General features: G+C 32.8%; 1 protein-coding gene across 4 annotated transcripts in view; it reads right to left on the bottom strand.

Annotated features, from left to right (window-relative positions):
• The window catches only part of LOC113396189 (uncharacterized), a 95493-nt gene that overhangs the window by 73222 nt on the left and 1508 nt on the right, over positions 1-20763 (bottom strand). Inside the window, exon 1 of one of the 4 annotated variants that reach the window (XM_026634025.2) lies at positions 16412-16799. The exons of 2 other annotated variants lie outside the window; for them this stretch is intronic. In XM_026634025.2, coding sequence (XP_026489810.2) covers positions 16412-16468 — 57 coding nt within the window. In that variant the 5' untranslated portion in view covers positions 16469-16799. Of the gene's footprint in view, positions 1-5688; positions 5802-16411; positions 16800-20763 lie in introns of those variants that run through there. One more of the 4 variants, XM_026634028.2, reaches the window with a different exon arrangement.

The following is a 20763-nucleotide window of genomic DNA, read 5'->3' as shown; positions in this document are numbered from 1 at the left end:
TACTGGTTTTAGATGAATAAAACATCGTTATTGAACCTGCATGTCTGAGGTGGTCTCGAAGATGAGAAGTTTATGAATATTGTTAAGACTAATATATAGGTGTTATATATCGAAGGGGTTAGGCAACTCGTTATCAGACATGATAATATTCGAAAATGTAAGACTAGTCCTTCACGTTAGTAATATATTTTCGATATTCACATCAACTATGATACTTTTCGGTTGTCACCTGTTCTTCTACGTCAAACTGACGTTGTCAGTATGTACGATAAAAAATAAATAAATCCAAATTAAACTTTCATCGTAAAGTATGCGAAGGGTGAAATAAAAAAAGTAGCCTATGTCCTTTCTTGCAGTTCACGCTTACTCCGTATCAAATTTAATCAAAATCGGTTCAGCGATTCGGCTGTGAAAGCGTAAAAGACAGGAAAACAGTGTTACTTCCGCATTTAAAATATTAGTACGGATGGCATCTCCAAAACAAAGTCCAAACACAATGGCACGTTAGATTGGTGGAAAAATAAAAAAAAACATATCAAATTATCAGATGTTGTTCAATACAAAACTAGTTCACGTTTTGCAATAGGTTGCTAATTTACGAACATATGACGAAAATTACTTACGTATAAATACGGGTAGTAACAGATCTACGGCTGTACTAACGACGCAAATATAAAACAAAAATAGGAATGTATGTGTTTAATATATATTAAGTACATATTACGTTGGTGAGTGAACCAATGTAATTACAATATACCTATGCACATAGGACCAGTGGCGGACTAAGCCTGTCAAGGCCCGGGACGGCAAAGCTGAATGAGGCCCCCCAGTCAGTTAACATTTGTGTATACATAAGCGTTTATGTTTATTTATTATGTATATATATTTATTTATTTATTTATGTGTAAAAAGTCTAGATGGCTGTAGGGTGTAGTGTTTTGATCTTGATAAAATTATGTAGGTACTAAGCACATTTCCAAAGTCTTGTTTAGATATTGATAAAAGGAGCGCGGATGCATTTGGGGGCCCCAAGACTGCAGGCCCGGGGCGAACCTCTTCCACCCCCATGTTAGCCCGCCACTGCAAAGGACATAATTTCTTACTGGTAGTAGATTGGTGCATTGACGATATGAAACATGTTTAATATATCTTACACCGCAACTGTCTATGTACGGTAGTGACCGTTTATCACAGATGTGTCACTTGACAGTCCCTACATTGTACCTACATACGGAACTTTGAATGTACCGTTACATTTAATATATGTATCTAAAATACAGCTCATGAAATTTCATTTAGGTATTATTCGAGGTTAGTAAAGTACAATTATCACTAGTAACGTACTGACGTAGTTCAACAGAACAATCGTGTTTCACGGTATTTCTAACTCAATTTTATACAATGTTTATAATTTACATAACACAAAATATGCACACACTCTCTCACACAGACACGCATAGTATATACATAATCAGCCTGTAAATTTCCCACTGCTGGGCTAAGGCCTCCTCTCCCGTTGAGGAGAAGGTATGGAGCATATTCCACCACGCTGCCCCAATGCGGGTTGGTGGAATACACATGAATTGAAATTAGACACATGCAGGTTTCCTCACGATGTTTTCCTTCACCGCCGAGCACGAGATGAATTATAAACAAATTAAGCACATGTAAATTCAATGGTGCCTGCCTGGGTTTGAACCCGAAATCATCGGTTAAGATGCACGCGTTCTAACCACTGGGCCATCTCGGCCCAGTGGTTAGAACTCGTAATTTATATTCAATATTTTTTTTTATAAATGCTATTGATATACCTAACGCAAACATTGATAATAAACGTATAAATAATTACTCATCACTGTAACGCACACATGTACAAAAAACCCACACAAATTATCTGCAGACTGTAAGGTACTATTATATAGAGGAGTCATTGTATTAACTAAACCAGTGATGTGCAATAGTGCATGTTTTATCCAACTGAAGACTCAGTTGCTGTCGCAACGTGACCCTGGGCTGGATAAGTTTACGTATTCATAATTATGCATCGGGGATATTTTGTAATTCACCAAATTAGCTTTAAGTTTTATGAATGAAGATCATATTTTTAATTAACGATTATTTTCTTCTAAGACTTAAACACAAAGTTGGACAGGTCCTTCTTCGCGGAGAACATCTTATCAAACTTTGTCATGTCATATCTACACGAATATATCTTATTTTTTGTATGATCTCTTAGGCTTGATCTGTAAATGTTGTTTTGGTGGAGATTCGTTAAACAATGCTTGGTCTCTTTCTCTCGAATGTCAAATCAATGATATCAGAAAGAGAGAAGAGTGCTTAACTAAACAACTGCTTAACAAGTTTTATAAACAATCAGTTTCTAAAGTTGCCCCTTTTGACAATGCTATGAGTTTGATCTCCAATGTTAGTTCTACCTTTTTTTTAAGTGAATCTATTTCAAAAGATATTAAAGTTCCATCTACACCGATTGAGCTATTTGTCGCCCAATAGCATTTAAAGTTTCATGCTTGATTAAATATATGGATGTTAAAGTAAACATTGTTTTTTACACAGTGGTAACAATACCTGCCGTCACATGGTCAGTCCCGCCTTAAGTATAACAAGCGAAAGATGCAAGCAGTGTTCCAGCGATCTAACCCCAGAAAAGTTTTTCTGGGGCTATTTACCGATGACCCAAGACTTGACCCTCATCGGCGCCTCCAACACGCGAGGGCCAGGTTTTATTGCACCTCCTGCATCGTGGTTTAAGAGGGGCCTGCGCATAGTGCTAGTGTTGGTTTGAAAATAGTACATTGTATCGATATTGGTGTCAATTATACGATATTGTGTTCTTTCAGGCGTTTTCGATCATAGCGGCTAATATCGAGGGAGATTATACAGCTAATCCTAACGGAAAAACTTTAGACGCAGGACCAACGGCTTTACATGCTACTCAAGAAACGGTACTGGAAAACCTGTGAAATTCGTAACTTAGGGCTGTTGCTGAACATTGCTTGACAGAAAATAGCCAAATGTATTTTTATTTGAAACTGATAAACAAAATATTTTTAAAAATAAATATTACGTCAGCGGAAAGGAAGAAAGGCATAATTCCAAAATGATACTTTTATAAAATGAGTTTTGTTAACTAAACTTTGGACCTCATTTCCCAAAAGCACAATTTTGGCTATTAAGCCTTTCTTCCTTTCTACTGACGATAAATCAATTTTAAAATGTTATTATTTAATAATCTTATCTATCATTAGTAATCGTTACAGGAACAACATGCTTACTTATACAAGCTGTTATGTAAACAAAATATAATTACTATTATTAAACACTGACCAAGAATCTGACGTGATTGAATTTCCCATAATTTCAAGCGATGAATATCAAAAAATTACATGATCAACTTTCTTATTAAATAATTTCCTGTGATATCGAATTAATCAATTACGTACGTACAGTTTGATCAATGTCGGTACCTGAGTATTTCGTGTGTAACGTTCACAATTTTTTTATTACAATATATAAAATAATTTTAGTAAAGTTGTATTGAAACAATATTAATATTATGGTAGTGAATCACAAACCTAAAGAGTTTAGAGAAAAGCTTCGATCTGAGATTGGACAAGAGCATTTACATTTACTTGGTGGTACGGCTTTGTGCAAGCCCGTCTGGCTAGGTACTACCCACCCATTAGATATTCTACCGCCGAACAACAGTACTCAGTATTGTTAACCTATACCATAAAAGAACATTACCTCATCTCTTAGCTTCGAGGTAGGCAATAAAGTTTTATAGGTCCGACCCGAGGATCGTACTTACTATCTCAGGATCTGCGACCTTATAAGCTAGCCACTAACCAACAAGCTATCTATACTAATATTATAAATGCGAAAGTAACTCTGTCTGTCTGTTATGCTTTGACGGCTTAGCCATTGACCGAAATTTGGCGAAGCAAGCTTGGACCCTAAGGAAGGATATAGCTACTTTTCTACACCTAACTCCTGACAACCAAGCCCTAAAACGAGAAGGGACAACTCTTCGTAACTACCTTCTTGAACAAATCATCCTCACATTAGGCATATATCTTTTGTTTTTATTTTCATAGCTAGGCGACCTTCACCCATAGAATCTGACAATAGAATAAGTACGTACCGGTTACATTGTCAATGCACGACCAACCATGGAATCTAAGATTTTTTCTGTATTGTAATTGTACTGGCTCAAAGAAATCGGAACGCAGAAGTAAGTAAGTAATTTACAAGGTTTGGATGTTTGACGGTTATTAGTGTGTGGACCCAAATACGGAACCATTAAAAGTCACCGGTCGCCTTTCTTTATAAACATAAAGTAATCACTCGGCTTTTAACGTAACATTCACCTTACCACAGTGTATGTCATTGTCATATATAAAAATGATCATATTTAAAAATGAATGATGACGACCTCCGTGGTCGAGTAGTGTGTACACCGGCTTTCATGGGTACGCCACTCCGTGGTCCCGGGTTCGATTCCCGGCCGAGTCGATGTAGAAAAAGTTCATTAGTTTTCTATATTGTCTTGGGTCTGGGTGTTTGTGGTACCGTCGTTTCTTCTGATTTCCATAACACAACTGCTTTAGCTACTTACATTGAGATCAGAGTAATGTATGTGATGTTGTCCAATATTTATTTATTTATTTATTATTATATATAAAAATATATGAGGGCAGGTTGTTTTTTTAATGCCTAATTGTAGTTACACTAGAAAAAGCAGCAAGTTTGGGATGTCTTAGTAAGTATTTATATGGATATGATATTATATAAGTAGTTTCCAATCGCAGTATCATCTGCTTGAAATTAGACTATTGAGGCGACAAGCGTGAAATGTCATATCCTTTATAAGTAGCATAATTTCTGAAAACAAGCTAATAGTCGGCAAGCGTTCTAGTGTTTTTGTTCTTTGTAAATATTTATCTACTAAAACTCGCATGTCACTATGCCAAATACCATCATGCAACTGTCAACGATCACTGTAAAACAGTAATGTAACGATTTGCAAATCCATAGAATCTAAATAAAAACAATCATTAATTTGTTTTAGTGAGATAACGTTTCTCCACCAAATGCCGTTTGAAATATAACAATTATAAATGCTTCCGTATAAAATAGTAATCCAAGAGTTTTACAAAATACTAAACGTCAGTCATATCGTATCTTACGAGACTGTCCGTTATCTACTGAAATGGACTCACATCAAAAGCATGATAAAATATTAAAGAACGACCATCGCCCAAACAATCAAACTTACAGCTAATATTTTTAGTTTCTTACTTAGCTACCCGTAAATTATTATGACGTATTGAGTTTTACAGCATGTAAATTTGTATTAGAATTCTAACTTATTGAAATTTGTGCGAATATTCTGAAGGATAACCAGTAGCTTAAGCGCGTATAATATAGATTTTAGACCATTAAGGAAAAATATAACTAAATTATTACAAATGATCACTAGTATGAAATGCATTATATATATAAAGCTGTGAATCATAATGCAATTGTATATACGGATAATATATTAAATTAAAACATACATGTTAATTATCTCATTACATTAGAACGTACGGTCTATATCCATATAAATTGTTTCCATTAAATGTTTACACAAACATAATTGTTTTTATTTAACACATCAAACTTTACCTGTTTTGTATTATTTAATTGTCTTTAATAATCATCCAAAAGACATCCAAATATGTATAACACAGCACAATAGCAACTGTCACTGTTTTTATTTCAATTCGTAACGTGTGATGATGAACTGAAAATTTCTCAACGCGGTTTTGGGACCGTAAAAAATGTATTAAACTTTTTAAAAATGGCCGCTCAGCAAAACGTCGCGCTCCGTTGGCGCGCGAAGAAATACTGAGTCGGAGTTAAACCTAAGGCTTGCAGAAAACAGCCTGCCAAGTACCATAGGAAATGCATGTGGATAGTGTTATTATTTTTATAAACAATAAAAGGTCGGTAACCCGAGATGCGTTTTGCAATTTGCGTCTTGAAATACCAAGGTTCCTCTTTGCTGGACAGCCGTGACAAATTGTCAAATTAACCTGATCATGGTATTGAAACGGACAAATTAATTATATTTTATTATAATAAAATATAGTATCGAGTAAAAAGATAAAAAGTGTGACCCAATATTAAAAACAGCAAAAAAACTCAGTTGAAGGTTAGGTTAGTATTCAGTAAAATAGCAATGTACTTTGATCATTTGCATTCAAAAAAGCAATTCATTTACATAATATAAATATTAAACAGTATATAATATAAGAGAAAAGTGTTCCATTTTTTTTTAATGTTGGAAATATAATAGCTATATTTTAAATCCACAGAATAATAATCTTGCAAATTGAGACCATGGAAACCATGTCCAAATGCCACGTCTATAACGGATAAAGACGTTTTACAAAAACATAAATTGCAAATGCAATAACAACATTTACTATCAAGTATCTATTCTAGGTAAAGTAAGAGTTTCACGAGACCAAGGAAATTAATCCTCATTATAGATCACTTTCTAATTCAATCACATTTACTTCCTAAAGGTTCTAGTTATCTCGCACCCAACTCGCTGCATCCATAATGTTACCAGATGTAAAAAAAACATCCGGTACCATGGACCGGCCTATCCCAAACACGGGACGAGTAAAAACAGCAGAAGAAATAAACTATTTTGACATTGAATTGATATGATATCATTGGTCAAGATCGTTAAGAATAATCTATGCAATTAATTTTGGATACGTGATAAAGTAGCTTTATGATTCTCAGCGATTGTCAAGTTGTTCTCCGAAATTTGAAAGTAAAATTAAAATAGATACTAATTCGTTATTAGAATTATTATAAACAAATATATATTTATCAAGAAGCAGAACTAAAATATAAACAAATTGCAGGTAATATGTGAATCTAAGGTTTATCTTTACACCTTTTTCGATTGGAAGAGACTAAACATACCATAACTGGACTGCAATACATATACAGAATTTTGTCTTTTTCTTCACTGAATTGTCAATCATAATGTTTAAAATTGTGGAACCAACAAAATATCCCAAGTGATCGATTATTTGCAAACTCACACTATTGTGCGGACACCATTTTTCTTCCTTCCTTATTGTTCAATAGGCTTCATTGTGTATAATATATATGATTGTGTTTTTTTCTCTTTAACTGTCTAGTATATGTGTATATCTGTAACTGATTGTGTTTGTAATGAAGTCTATCTATCTATCTTTATATTTATTAGTATTGAGTAAACATAAGACATTCTAGGTCACCCGTTAAGTTGATTACATTGACAACTGTTAATCAGAATTCCTTTCATTTTTCCATTCAAACTATTCGCTACAGAATATAATATTAATGTATAGCAACGAGGTTGTATAGGAAACAAATCAAGGTCTGCGAGAGACCGGGTGCAGTGACGGGCGACCTGGGCGTGACGTTGCAAAGAGCAAAGCTATTCAACCTCTTTTAGAGTTCCTTAGTCGAGAAATACATTTATTCTGATTTTTAAATTACTTTGCACATATAGATCGATCGATAGATCCCTTATGATTGTAGTTGCACTGACATGCTTAACCTTTAAATCGGAAGACAACAATACTAAATATTTCTGCTTAGCGGTAGAATATATTATGATGAGTTGATAGTACCTACCCAGACGGGCTTGCACAAAGCGCTCCCACCAAGTAAATCTTTAAATAGTGATTTTTTTACAAATAAATAAAAGTACTCATTTCTATCACGAGTTTACTTACACAAGTAATCTTTGACTTCCAGATTATGTCTTGGGTTCGAAGTATAAAGTACTCAACATTTTATCCACAAATTATTTTCATTTGCTTCAAAGAAATGTCACGTGTCAGTGACTATATGACGTCATCCAATATAACTGTTATTTTAGTCACCAAGGTGATATTTTTGTGGAAATACGTATTAATTTTATACTCACTATTATTATATCTGGTTCAATCTAGTTTTTTTGGTAGTTATATTTATTGATGTTGCATAACAATTGATATCAAGTGTTCTTTGTATCATTGATAAAGTTTGAGAATATATGGCTTGAAGTAAATGTACTTGTATACATACGTCAGTAAAACACAAGCACAGTTAGGAATTTCGTGATCTCTACCAAGTTCCAATGAATTGCGTAACAATAACGGATGCGCGTACGACCTCATTTTTGCAGTTTTAACATCGATTCGAATTTCAAATTGAAGTGATTTAAATCTATTTTATATCGATAGAGTGACATTAGTACATTTTTTTTAAATACATTTGGAATATAGATTTTATTGTTTTAAAGAAGGTCATTCTTTAATTCCAACATTGCAAAAAAAAAAAAATACGAATACGTATTGCATGTTTAATAAATGTCATTATAGTAATATACTATAGATCTTACAACGTACATATGGTTTACTTCTGATGTGGAATAACTTCAGAGAATTTTCTAACTTTCGAGTTTACTGTTGCTTAATAAATGTAAAACTTTTTTTTATGAATATTACATATTAAAAAATTTATTTAAATACGTAATCGAATGTGAGATCGGAGAAGTAACCAAAAACTGAAATTGTATTTTTCGAACAACGTTAAACAATTGACTTTTTATAAGTGTAATAACTTCGAAATAGATCATATATTGTACCTGTATAATACTAGTTGTCAACCGCGGTTACGCTCGTTTTAGGGATTGAATGTCAGGTGTTATGACGTTCAAAATAGCCGTTGTCTTTCCTTGTGGTTCAAGTTTGCTTCATACCAAATTTCATCAAATTCGGTTCGGGGTTTTGGCTGACAGATAGACAGACAGACTTACTTTAGCATTTATACACTATTATAGATTAATATTTATTAAAAATATATCTCGTTTTACAATATGATATAAAACAGTTCTTTAGCAGTTTAAGTTTTGTAGGAAATATCATCATGAGCTATATTTTTATTTATGTTCCGTCGGCAAAATATTACATAAATACTAATAAACCACAGCAGACAAAAATTAATGAAACTTACACACAGATCTTACACATCAGAGGAACCCAAAGTCAAAACTTTCAAACTCCGGTTCAGGCCAATTAAAGTTTATCGGATTTTTTTTGCCAATAAAATCTCAAGTGCAGAATTATAGCAGTCGGCAGTGTTTATACTGCCATGCTGCAAAAGTTATAAACCCGTCGGTCCTGTGATATAACTTTGCACAGCCACACTTATGCACTATTTTATGCCCTGAGCCGTTAGTTGGAAGACTAAACGAGAATGACCGTCGCACTTTTGGTTAGGAAAATACAGTCACCATCAGATGTGAATAAATTTAAAAAGAAAAAACATGTTTTGCTAAGTGATTGTTATATTATAGACAATTTTTCATAGACAATTAAAATATAATACGATGATCAAGACAAATATGTCTAGTAAAAGTAGCAAGTATACGCTTTATTTTTATAACCAAAAAATAACTTTAGTTGATTTCGTAACGCTGTTTATAGAAAGAGATGGGCTTATTAAACGATCACACGAAAAAACAGGACGGGAGATTGATTCGATAAATTAATTAATTTTTACTCTTGACGCTTTCACACGATGTTCTAATAGAGTAATTACTTCAATTAAATGCTTTTATTATGTTTTGTACACCAAGATTTTAATTTAAGTTCAAGACTACTAAGTAATAAGGATGTATTTAAGTATTGTGACGAGTATGTTTGTTGTTTTTTTTAATAGCTGCGACAAAAATAGTTCCATTATTGATTGCGAAAATGTTATTAGCGGGCCGATTCTACAAATGAAAGTTTTTAGCCATTTCACGTAACGAAGTTTATTTAATAATCAAAAATATTATACAAACATTTAAATCATGAATATTAATTTGTTGTTTGAATCTTAAATTTCATGGCTTGTTTAATTTAACAACCGTTGAAAACGTATTTTTAGGCTCCGTGCTCAAATACGAAGCACATTGATTTCGTCATACTCCTGACTATTGTTTACTATTTAAATAATATTAATTTATTTAGTTATTCATTTTACTTTTTATCAATATTATAACTTTATATATGTACGTTTATAGTAAAGTTATTTTATATCGTTTACGAGTACACTAAATTTTAGGTATTCACGCAATTACGTCATATAGTCCTAATATGGTTTTGGACCTCATTGCTGGAGAAAAATAAACTTTTTTTAATGAAATTTCCAGTTTTATTAATTGTACTATAAAATTATATTATTAAGACTAGGTATCTTAATTAAGACAATCGAACTAAAACAGTTTATTTTGGATTATAAAAATAAAAACATGGCGCTTCAATTCAATGATTGATTCTGCTCTACTTGAACGGTTCAATAACCACACCGAAAACACTTAAAGAAAATTAGGTTATTTTTTTAATTTAATTTGACGTAAGCTCAATCCTTGCATTCCAAACAGAACGGATCAGTCACTTAAAACAATCTAGTGAAAGTATTCTCTCTTTATTAAATGGTCTGTACTCGTCTTAATTTAACTTTGCACGCGTATTAATTCACATTAGTTAATATTACAAATGCGAAAGTCACTGGCTGTTTGTTGTGACGTCTTAGTCTACACTGAGTTAGTAATAACTTCTTAAGTTAAGAGCTATACACACGTTGTTTTTAATCACGTATTGGTTTGTAAATAATCATCATTCTTACTTATTAATATATGATGTAATTGGTTAATATATTAAATATTTAAAATCTATATATGTAATTGATTGCACTTGTTTGTACACGAAATTGATTTGACTACTTTCGACGTAACCGCGACAGTTCAAGAGTTTATTACACTACGATGCGGACAGCAATAGACAACAACAAACCTTGATTTACCTTTTACATATATTCCATGACATTTGTTAATAGCTCTGCTATATTATACATTCCAAACAGTTCTTGATTAAGAATATCTTTATTTATAATAGAACACTAGTCCACTTAACTACCAACAGGCACTTTAATTTTGTTTCCAAAGCTCCGACAACTTCGCCAATATTAAAATCACAATTTTGTCGCAATTATTCAAGATTTCGACCAATGTTGTTTATTTGTCGTTACCACCAGTGGGAGATTGGAATAGACTATATATACTGTATTCCAACCACAAGAGGAGAAAATGAAATAAACAACATTTAACAGCAAATCGACGCTATATCTTTGGCCGAGAGTTTGATTAATAATTCACTATGGATTTGTGAAAAAATGGCGTTTTAAACGTCGACGAAACTGTTATCGGAATTTTGGAAGTGAAATAAAATGGAAATAAGTTGTTAAGTGTAATTGTGTTTTGTTATAAATAAAGATATATTAATCAAACTTTCTTAGCAGTGTAAAGCTGAGTTAATTTATAACAAGCTAACTTTTTTGCGAACATATCATAAAAAGTTTGCAATAATCTTGACAGAGAAAAAGTAATTCACTTTCCATTTCGACAATAAGTATGCTTTGTTGATATTTGTAAAATAAAATAAAATATGTACGTAATTGAAACATTATTGTTATTGTACATCGGATTTTAAGCCCCGGACACTGTAAATATAATTTATAATATCGATCTTGACAACTTTTATTTTCATTTACCAAATCACAACTTCAAAGCACGTTTCATAAAATTATGGTCATAGCTCCGAGAGGGAAAGTGTTGTTAAAGAGACAATACCGAATTTTGTTTAGTCACCTACCTTTTGAAAAGAGAAACCTACCTACGTGTTAGCTACCTACTTTATAGGAACGTCATAGTATTGATCCTATCATCAAGTGGTATAAGCTATAGGCTGAAGCGGAAGCGAGCACGGATTGATATGTTACGTCTACGCACAGGAACAAAGATCTAATTATTACATCATTAATTCTTTTTTTTTTCATTAGCAGCCAGTAAATTTCCCACTGTTGGGCTAAGGTCTCCTCTCTCTTTGAGGAGAAGATTTGGAGCGTATTGAATTGAGCGAGATGAATTATATACACAAATTAAGCACATGAAAATTCAGTGATGCCTGCCTGGGTTTGAACCCGAAATCATCGGTTAAGATGCACGCGTTCTAACCACTCACCACAGACATATTAATACATAAAATGATAATCATGTCCTTCTGACCGATTTTAGTCACGGTGACGGTTAGTGAACTACACAGGACATCACAGGACAAGTCAGTTTTATACATAAAGCCGTAAATAAAACAAGTACTTAGATATACAAAAGATATTTATATTACTTTTTGTAATATTCGTAGAATAAGAATCACTCGTCATTCTGAAACATGCTCAGGTTTCGTTACTTAAAACGCTTCAAAATCCATTGCGTAAGTTGTCACCTCAGTCACGATACTTCAACTAAAGAACCCAATTACTCATCTTTCATAAAGCACAATTTTTAATGTGCTGGCTTTTTGAAATGAAATGTTTAGAGAGGAAAAAACCTAAACTTCTCACTGTTTGCAATAACCGTTTACATTCGTAGGCTAAGCGCATTTTGTATATTTAGCATATTCTAATGTTAATAAGCAAATATGACCTTAATAATTTGAATGCATTCGATTTTTGGTTTATTCGCTCACTATGTACAGAAACTTATTCGAACAATATCTTTATAATATAGCTCTGTTCTGACTACAAAAATAAAGCATTTAGAAATGGTCACTAAAATCTACTTTTTTTAAAAAAGCAAAACAATACATTCCGATTTGATTTTAATTCAAAATTATGTGGATATATAATAACAAAATAAAATATATATTCAAACAAACTTTTATTTGAATAATTTGTTTACATTCCATCTTTATAGCTAAGGTTTGACCACAAAAACAAAGAACATTTAGAAAAGGTCAGACTAAAATGTCAGTTTCAAAACATTGTCACGCGCTCGCGCAAGCGTATAACAACTAACAAGTAGCGCCATCTGTTATCGTGATGTCGCACTACGTTGTTCTTTTCAAGTGTTTTTATAGTAATGTTAGTTGTTTTTATTACTACATAAATTAATAATTACTATCAAATCTGAATGTCTTGATTTATGTTTTTTTTTCACTAAGAATGGTTTTGTTACAAAAAGATACATTTTAATGTTTACTTATAAATAAACTAAATATTTTTTAATTAATTTAAGATGAACAATTTTAAACATAATATGCTGCAGAGGTAATCATTACCGTCTTTACCATAGGGCACATGGGACACGTGCCCAAGGCCCCTATCCTGAGAGGGCCACGAAGAACCAACAATTTACCAAATTAAACCAAACAAATATATAGCAAAAGGGCCCCAAATTAATGGGTGCCCAAGGGCCCTAGCACAGCTTGAGACGGCTCTGGAGGTAATCTTATTCCAAAACAAATGTTCTACATTTCGCCAAAAATTGATTTACTTAAGCCTACTTACTATGGGCAAGCGAACTTTTTACATCAACATAGGGTAAATATTTAACTTAAGTATCAATTCCCAGAACACGTCGAAAGACACGCGCAGATAAAATAAAAACGATTTCCTTTTACAAATAAAATGTCACAGAAACGTTCGTGTGCAGTTACGCAACGGGGCCGACGCGGTCTGTTTGTCTGTATACATGAATACTGAATGATATACCGCTGTTCTAGGTTATTACCGCTTGCTTGTGCTAGTTTAGTTATAAGTATATCATATTTAGTAACTTGATTATCTACCGCAAAAACAATCGTTATTTTTTTAATTATGACTAACTTCGGTTTATAGTGTTAGCAACTAGAATAGTAAGTAAAAACCGAAATTTAAAACAATATTTATTGATTTTAAATAATACTAACACTGACTACTCTTCAATGGAAAGTGTCCTACTATTAATATATAGTTATGAGAATCATTGTTCAAAAATAACTCACAAAACAAATATACTCAGTAGGGTGGATAGCAGGGAGAAGTAAAACCTACGAGTCTATGTTCACTCTTCATTACAAACATCGACAATTTAGTAAGCGATTCAGTATAACCGCGTTGTTTTAAACATTAAAATTTTGCATCAAATCGTCTCGCCGTCCAAATTCCCCACGATCCAGACTATTCTCAACTATGTAGAACAAAAATAAGTTACGAGAATGTTGACGTTTAACGATTTTTAATGATAATTTCGTCATTGAAACGGGAATGCGTTATACGAATCGAGTTATGGTTAAATCTATAGGCCCATGATAGGCAATACGAGGCCGCCGTGAGGCAATAGAATTCACACGCAACATTTGTTGCACTATGCCTAACCATGATTGTACTCGAGTTTATTGTTTTACGATAAAGGAACCAATATATCTTGTCTTTTTTTACAGATATTGTATTTAACTGCTGTTTGCACGTGTGAGTCTAATTTTGGAATTGAATTTTGAACATGTTGCGAACACCGATTTAGGTGTAAATTATACAGTATTGATTTTTATAAGTGACACAATGTTATAAAGTCTTGTATACATTAATTTTATAAGAGCCCCAGTCAACCTTTGAGATTCGATAGTTTATAAACTATTTTAATAATTGTCTAAAGTGAAAAGACATAGTCACATACTTGCTATGTAAATAAATAACATCTTCATTTCATGCTTTGCACAAGACATCTGCAACACCTGATGGCTTGCGAGTGAACTTTTGTGAGTTGCCTACCTACCGGCCTTTAAGAAATGAGTAGAGTATTTCTTGAAGGCGTATAAGTACGAAAAAACCGCCGGCAAACTACTTATACTCTTTATCTACCGCTGATAAGCAATACTCAGTATTGCTATTGTATTATCAGTACGGGAACAAATCGGGCTTGAGGGAGATGAATCAGTGTAACTACAGGCACAAGGGACATAATATCTTAATTCTCAAGGACGGTAGCGAATTCGCTCTGTAAGGGATGGTTAATATTTGTTACAGTAGCGAGTAACACTCGTAAGAGCATACTTACATATTATGTACATTATTGTAAATAGCTGTAATGGTGTATATATATTATTAATTATTATAAGTATATCAATAATTAAAAAAATATATAATAACAAAGTAAAATATATTTTGAGCGCCAATTTCTAGACAGTTATGACCAATTACCAAGTGACGTTTGCTAGTCTACCTGGCTATTTAAAAGAAAAATATAATAAAAATGAAAGATCTGAAGAAAATCATCAAACGACCATAGACCCTAATGTTTATACAGGTATTCAACTTACATCAATGACATACGAAACAGTAAATACACGATGTTACTAAATATTTATCAAATTGTAAATTAATTAAAATAGTTGATTTACTTGCAATTGCGCTCGTGTTAAAATAACTTGAAAGCTATTTCTCAAGCGATTTCCAGAAACCTCTTCTTACTAATGGTACACATCATTAAAATCTTTTCAAACTTAATTTTATTCAATCAATTTTAGCTGGAATTTTATTCTTATATTACAACTTTTTTCCTTTTATGGTGTTATTCATGAGAAAGAGAAAATCGTGGACCACCATCTGTGGTCACCACTGCAAATAGATATTGGCGCCGAAATAAATTTCGACCAACCGCCATCGCCACCAAACTTGGGAACTAAGAAGTCCCTAGTGCACATTGTAACTACAGAGTTACAATGTAAAACTACATTGAATAAACAGACAGGAACACATTATGTCACTGTAAACTATAAAATTGTTTTGTTTTTCATAATCACGATCACAAACTCGACAAAACCAGATAATTTTAGTTGTGATTTTAGATTAGGTAAGTGATTTTGTGTGAAATTGTTTGTTTTACGGTTACTTATTGATAGCCACTTGTATGTTTATTATTACGTAACACATTGACTTCGAAGACTTTCGACTTATGTCACACGTTGAACTCTCTTTTCCGAGAGCTTTATTATATAGTAATAATAATAAATTAGTGTATATTTATTTTTAATTATGTATATGTAAATTAAACTTAATGTTTGATTTTAATTTTTGTGCATTTAAATTAATTTTATTTATGTTTTAATTGAATTCGTTATTACGGACAATTTGTTTTGTATTTATTTTTAATAAAATTATACTTTATTTAGGTAAAAGTATTTTATTCTTTATAATGAATTAATGACATCCTCTTTGCATATAAAGTATTTGTAAAGTTTCTGCTTTATTTCGTAGAAACCGGTTTTCTCAAATTGCAAATGCATTCGCGCTTCTATAAACAAATTAATTAGAATATACGCGACTTCATCATTCATTAGCTACATAGAAACGAAGAAAATATAACGAAAACAATTGTAACAAATTAAAAAAAAAAACAAGTTACGTAATATTCTTTATCAATAACAAAGACATTATGGTTTTGTTTAATCTGTGCATTAAAGCTGTTACGTTGAAAGTGAAAGTTACTTACCTCGAAATCGCCACGGTCCCGCACCACCATTACTTTTTTGAAGAAAATCTGGGGCATATTGTCACCTTTGACCTCACTCCGATAGAACAACTTAAAATTAAAAATCCGCTATGCAGTATTTCTAAATCACTTCACATTTTTTATGACTCAATCAAAAACATTTTTAGGCAGAAGCGCAACAATGTCACGGACACTTCTTTTTTTAAAATATGACAGTTTTTTTGGCGCGTAATTTAACTTATTTGCTGTTAATATATTCACAGATAATTACACTCGTTACATGGATTGTTTTATTATTTATTAAATTTTAGATTTATTGAAAGAATATTTGTTTGAAACAAACTTCGTGTTTTTTATTAAAATAGATACAGAACTTTGCCTCCTAACACTTAGTAGTCAACTAAGCCACCAAACAAGTATATAATGTTTATAAGTATGAAACATTGACTTGCTCGAGAACTGGCTGTTGCAATACGTGAATTCCTTCTACTTCATGTACCATTATTGTAAGAGCAATAAGGTTCAAAACTGCATGTCTATTGCAAAACTAACATTGATTACCATTTTAACTACGTACAGTGCAATACACCTAAACGATACAAGATCCAATCTTGATTAATTTCGTTTAATACCACAAATGCATTTTCTATAAAAAAAAAATATTCTTAAAATATAAACTCTGTTAATAAATTATTAATTCATAAAATCTAATAGATTATAGTTATGATCATGGTTTTCTTATTATTTCTGGCATCAGTACCAACTTAATCATAATATAGGCAACGTCTAAAAGACTGGTCCCGCTTAGGTGTGGCAAAACTGACTTAAAGTTAGGTATTTGTTTACCAACACTGACATACAATTTCATAAATACAGTTATACATTGTTACCTAAGTGGTAGGTATTTCATTAGTGCCAAGGTATAAAATGTAGTGTTTGTACCTATTTGGTTTAAATGCCACATATCTATAGTACCTATTTAAGGGGAGACGGACCAGAAATCGTGCACTGCCTTGAGGCCTCTACTCGGGTATTGTTAGTTAGCCTTTGAGAGCAAAATTCTTTTGACTATTTTTTTATAGGATAACTTTTATAATGCATATACGCAATGACTGCATATTATATATCATAGTGTTATCCTGTATTAATTAAATCTCCTAAAAATAAGTTCTACCTAGAAAGCCTAACCTAGAAAGTTCTCTAATATTCGCAGTAAACAGCTTTTCCTTCATTCATATTTCAGATCAATCAATGATATTAAACTTTATCTCTTTCTAGACAGCACTGACACGAGTGAACAATACTTTAACGATGAATAACATTTATTTTCGCTTTCCTACTTCTACAAAATTGATTATCTTCTTCCAATGATGCTATTTTGTTTCAAATCAATCATTTTCAAACAATATTACGTGAACAAAAACACGCACTGCACTGCACTCGGCATATATATTTCTTATGTTCAGATTACGCATAACATAACATAACATAATCAGCCTGTAAATTTCCCACTGCTGGGCTAAGGCCTCCTCTCCCGTTGAGGAGAAGGTATGGAGCATATTCCACCACGCTGCTCCAATGCGGGTTGGTGGAATACACATGTGGCAGAATTTCGTTGAAATTAGACACATGTAGGTTTCCTCACGATGTTTTCCTTCACCGCCGAGCACGAGATGAATTATAAACACAAATTAAGCACATGAAAATTCAGTGGTGCCTGCCTGGGTTTGAACCCGAAATCATCGGTTAAGATGCACGCGTTCTAACCACTGGGCCATCTCGCATGTTCGATGATAATTAAGTGCCGTCGGAAACATGACTTTTGTTACCCACAGTTAGTTTAAGTAATCACCTAAACCAACGGTAGTACGTACTAAATAAGAATATTAATTGACATAATAAATAACAACATGAACCTTGCGTAAACACTACTGTTCACGAAGTAATTAAAACTGGAAATTGTTTAACAAAACTAAATCGATATTTAAACCGGAAGAGCCGAGTTGATCCAACGAACACGTGAATCTTAACCGATGGTTTCGGTTTCAAACTCAGGCAAGCACCGCTGAATTTTCACATGCTTAATTTGTTTTTATAATTCATCTCGTGCGCAGCGATGTTTGTGTCCACCAAGCCGCATTTAAACAGCGTAATTGAAAAAGCTCCAAGAACCTTCTAAAAAGAAGAGGAAGACAGCTCAGCAGTGGGCAGGAAAAAACCAGGAAGAAGTTGTTCTGCCTGTGTTGATCAAGCCAATCATTATGATGATTTATTTACAATAATAAAAATAAATTTCTTTCGCCGTATTTTGTTTTCCGAATCGGTGTTATATTTTAATTTGACAATAAATAAATATGTGTTATGCTTCCATATTGAAAAAAGGATTTGATTTGATCGGTATAGAAGTGAAATTGCTGCAGCACATTAGATAGCGCCAGATTCTAAACCAATGACCCATCACAAATGCCATGACATATTAATATATATATGTACGTACTATGCACACACAGGAAGGATAACATCTGCCTACTCTTACTGGTACCTTATGAAATTAGACGTGAAACTAAGGTAGGCACCTCCCATTTACAAATTTCTATAGCTCTTATCAGCAAATCATTTTCGATTTAGTTTAAACGGCGAGAGAACTAGTGGGAACTTGAACAGTTCAAGGGAATAATAACTTAGTTTCCATGGCTACTAATTCATCTGCATTACGTAAGTTATGCCTTCTTGTTTATATAATATTTAAGTTGGTTTAGTGGCTATTTTACATGGTTGCAAATTTTCTGGCCCCAATTTCAACTATAGAGACATATTATTGGCTATTCAGTGATAATACCTGTGGCCGAATTTGGTCCAGAGGAGATCATCAACGTGGAGAGTCAACCTCGTCTAGTATTATGCAATGATCTTAGGATATACTTACTGGTATATAAACATTAGCGAACTGCAGTACCACTAAAATACTACTAACTAAAACATTTACTAGCAATTATACTAACTGTATACCTTTTATAGAAGAATGCTTTGCGGTTAGTTTTGCTATCTAGTAAATTCTTGTCCACGAGGCGCTAGAAACATTTGCAGTGAGGAGTGTCATACACTATATCATAACTTAAATGTTACAGGTGTTGTCGTGATTGATGTTTGAATTCCTTACTTACACAAAACTGGTACATACTGGAACGTTTGATGAAATGGAAATTTACCACTACCTAATACGCATGCATGCACTTATGCATGACCGGAAAGATCTTGTCTTTTGTTGCGGTATCGGGCGTTTATTTACATATATATTGACTTATAATAGAGAATCACGATAATAATAGGTTATATCATCAATTTGTGTAAATAAAAATGTAATTTGACAAGTCTACGAATATTCAATACCTAGGGACGATTAATTGTATATATAACCTTTTATTATCGTGATTGAAGTAGAGGTGATTAATATAACCTCTAACCTGAACAGATCGTTCGAAGTTGATTGTTAAGCAAATCCCACTGAGAACGCAAGCGCCTTAACTGGACGTTTATTAGCAGGCATCCCACCAGGTAAATCATTCCCATCAAGCGTTAGTATCACACCAGCAAACGGTCTGAAAGACTTGCAAAATCCTTTCCCCGCAATTTACCTACAATGCCTTTAATAAATACGACAAATGATGACCATAGTACTCATCTCATTTGAAGCTGGAGCGATTTAAGACACGTAACATGTGGTTAACAAGTTATTCATTGAATTAAAGTTCTCCGTTCCATACAAATACATTTCTATTGTCGTAAGTATGCAAATACGTTAAATAAGGAAGTGTTTTGTTACGCATCGACGCGCTGAAAATGTGTATGTAAACCAAATTCGGACGAATTGTTGGTAATGGGTGAAAGCGACGCCTCGCTAGAATACAAAAATTATAATTAAATGCGAGTTTTAAATTAACAATGGTGATATTTATGTAAATAAAAACATTTCAGATGAAAGTTGATAAGAAGTTCGGACTAAATAATTTGCTAATTTAATTCAAAATAAGAGTCGATATTGCCCATTTAATTAAATAGAGCGTGGATCTTAAATGAATGTAAAGGATTCCAATCCGGGCAACATTGCTAAGCTAACTCATACGTTTATGGACTAACCTACGTCTGATGACATTCCAGCACATGTGTATACCGTGATGTAGTACCGTGATGGAATAAGCTCAAACTGAGCCCAAGAGATTGTTCAGCGATTAATCGTTTTTCAAATTGGATAATTAAGCTTCCATTTTATTAATACCCACCCTCTCTGAGTTAATACGAGGACATATTCTATTAATTAATTATTATCATTATATTTATGATGGACTTTTGAT

Source organism: Vanessa tameamea, chromosome 11, assembly GCF_037043105.1.
Source record: "Vanessa tameamea isolate UH-Manoa-2023 chromosome 11, ilVanTame1 primary haplotype, whole genome shotgun sequence".
NCBI classification, from domain to species: domain Eukaryota; kingdom Metazoa; phylum Arthropoda; class Insecta; order Lepidoptera; family Nymphalidae; genus Vanessa; species Vanessa tameamea.
This window is presented reverse-complemented; position numbering and strand designations above follow the sequence as displayed.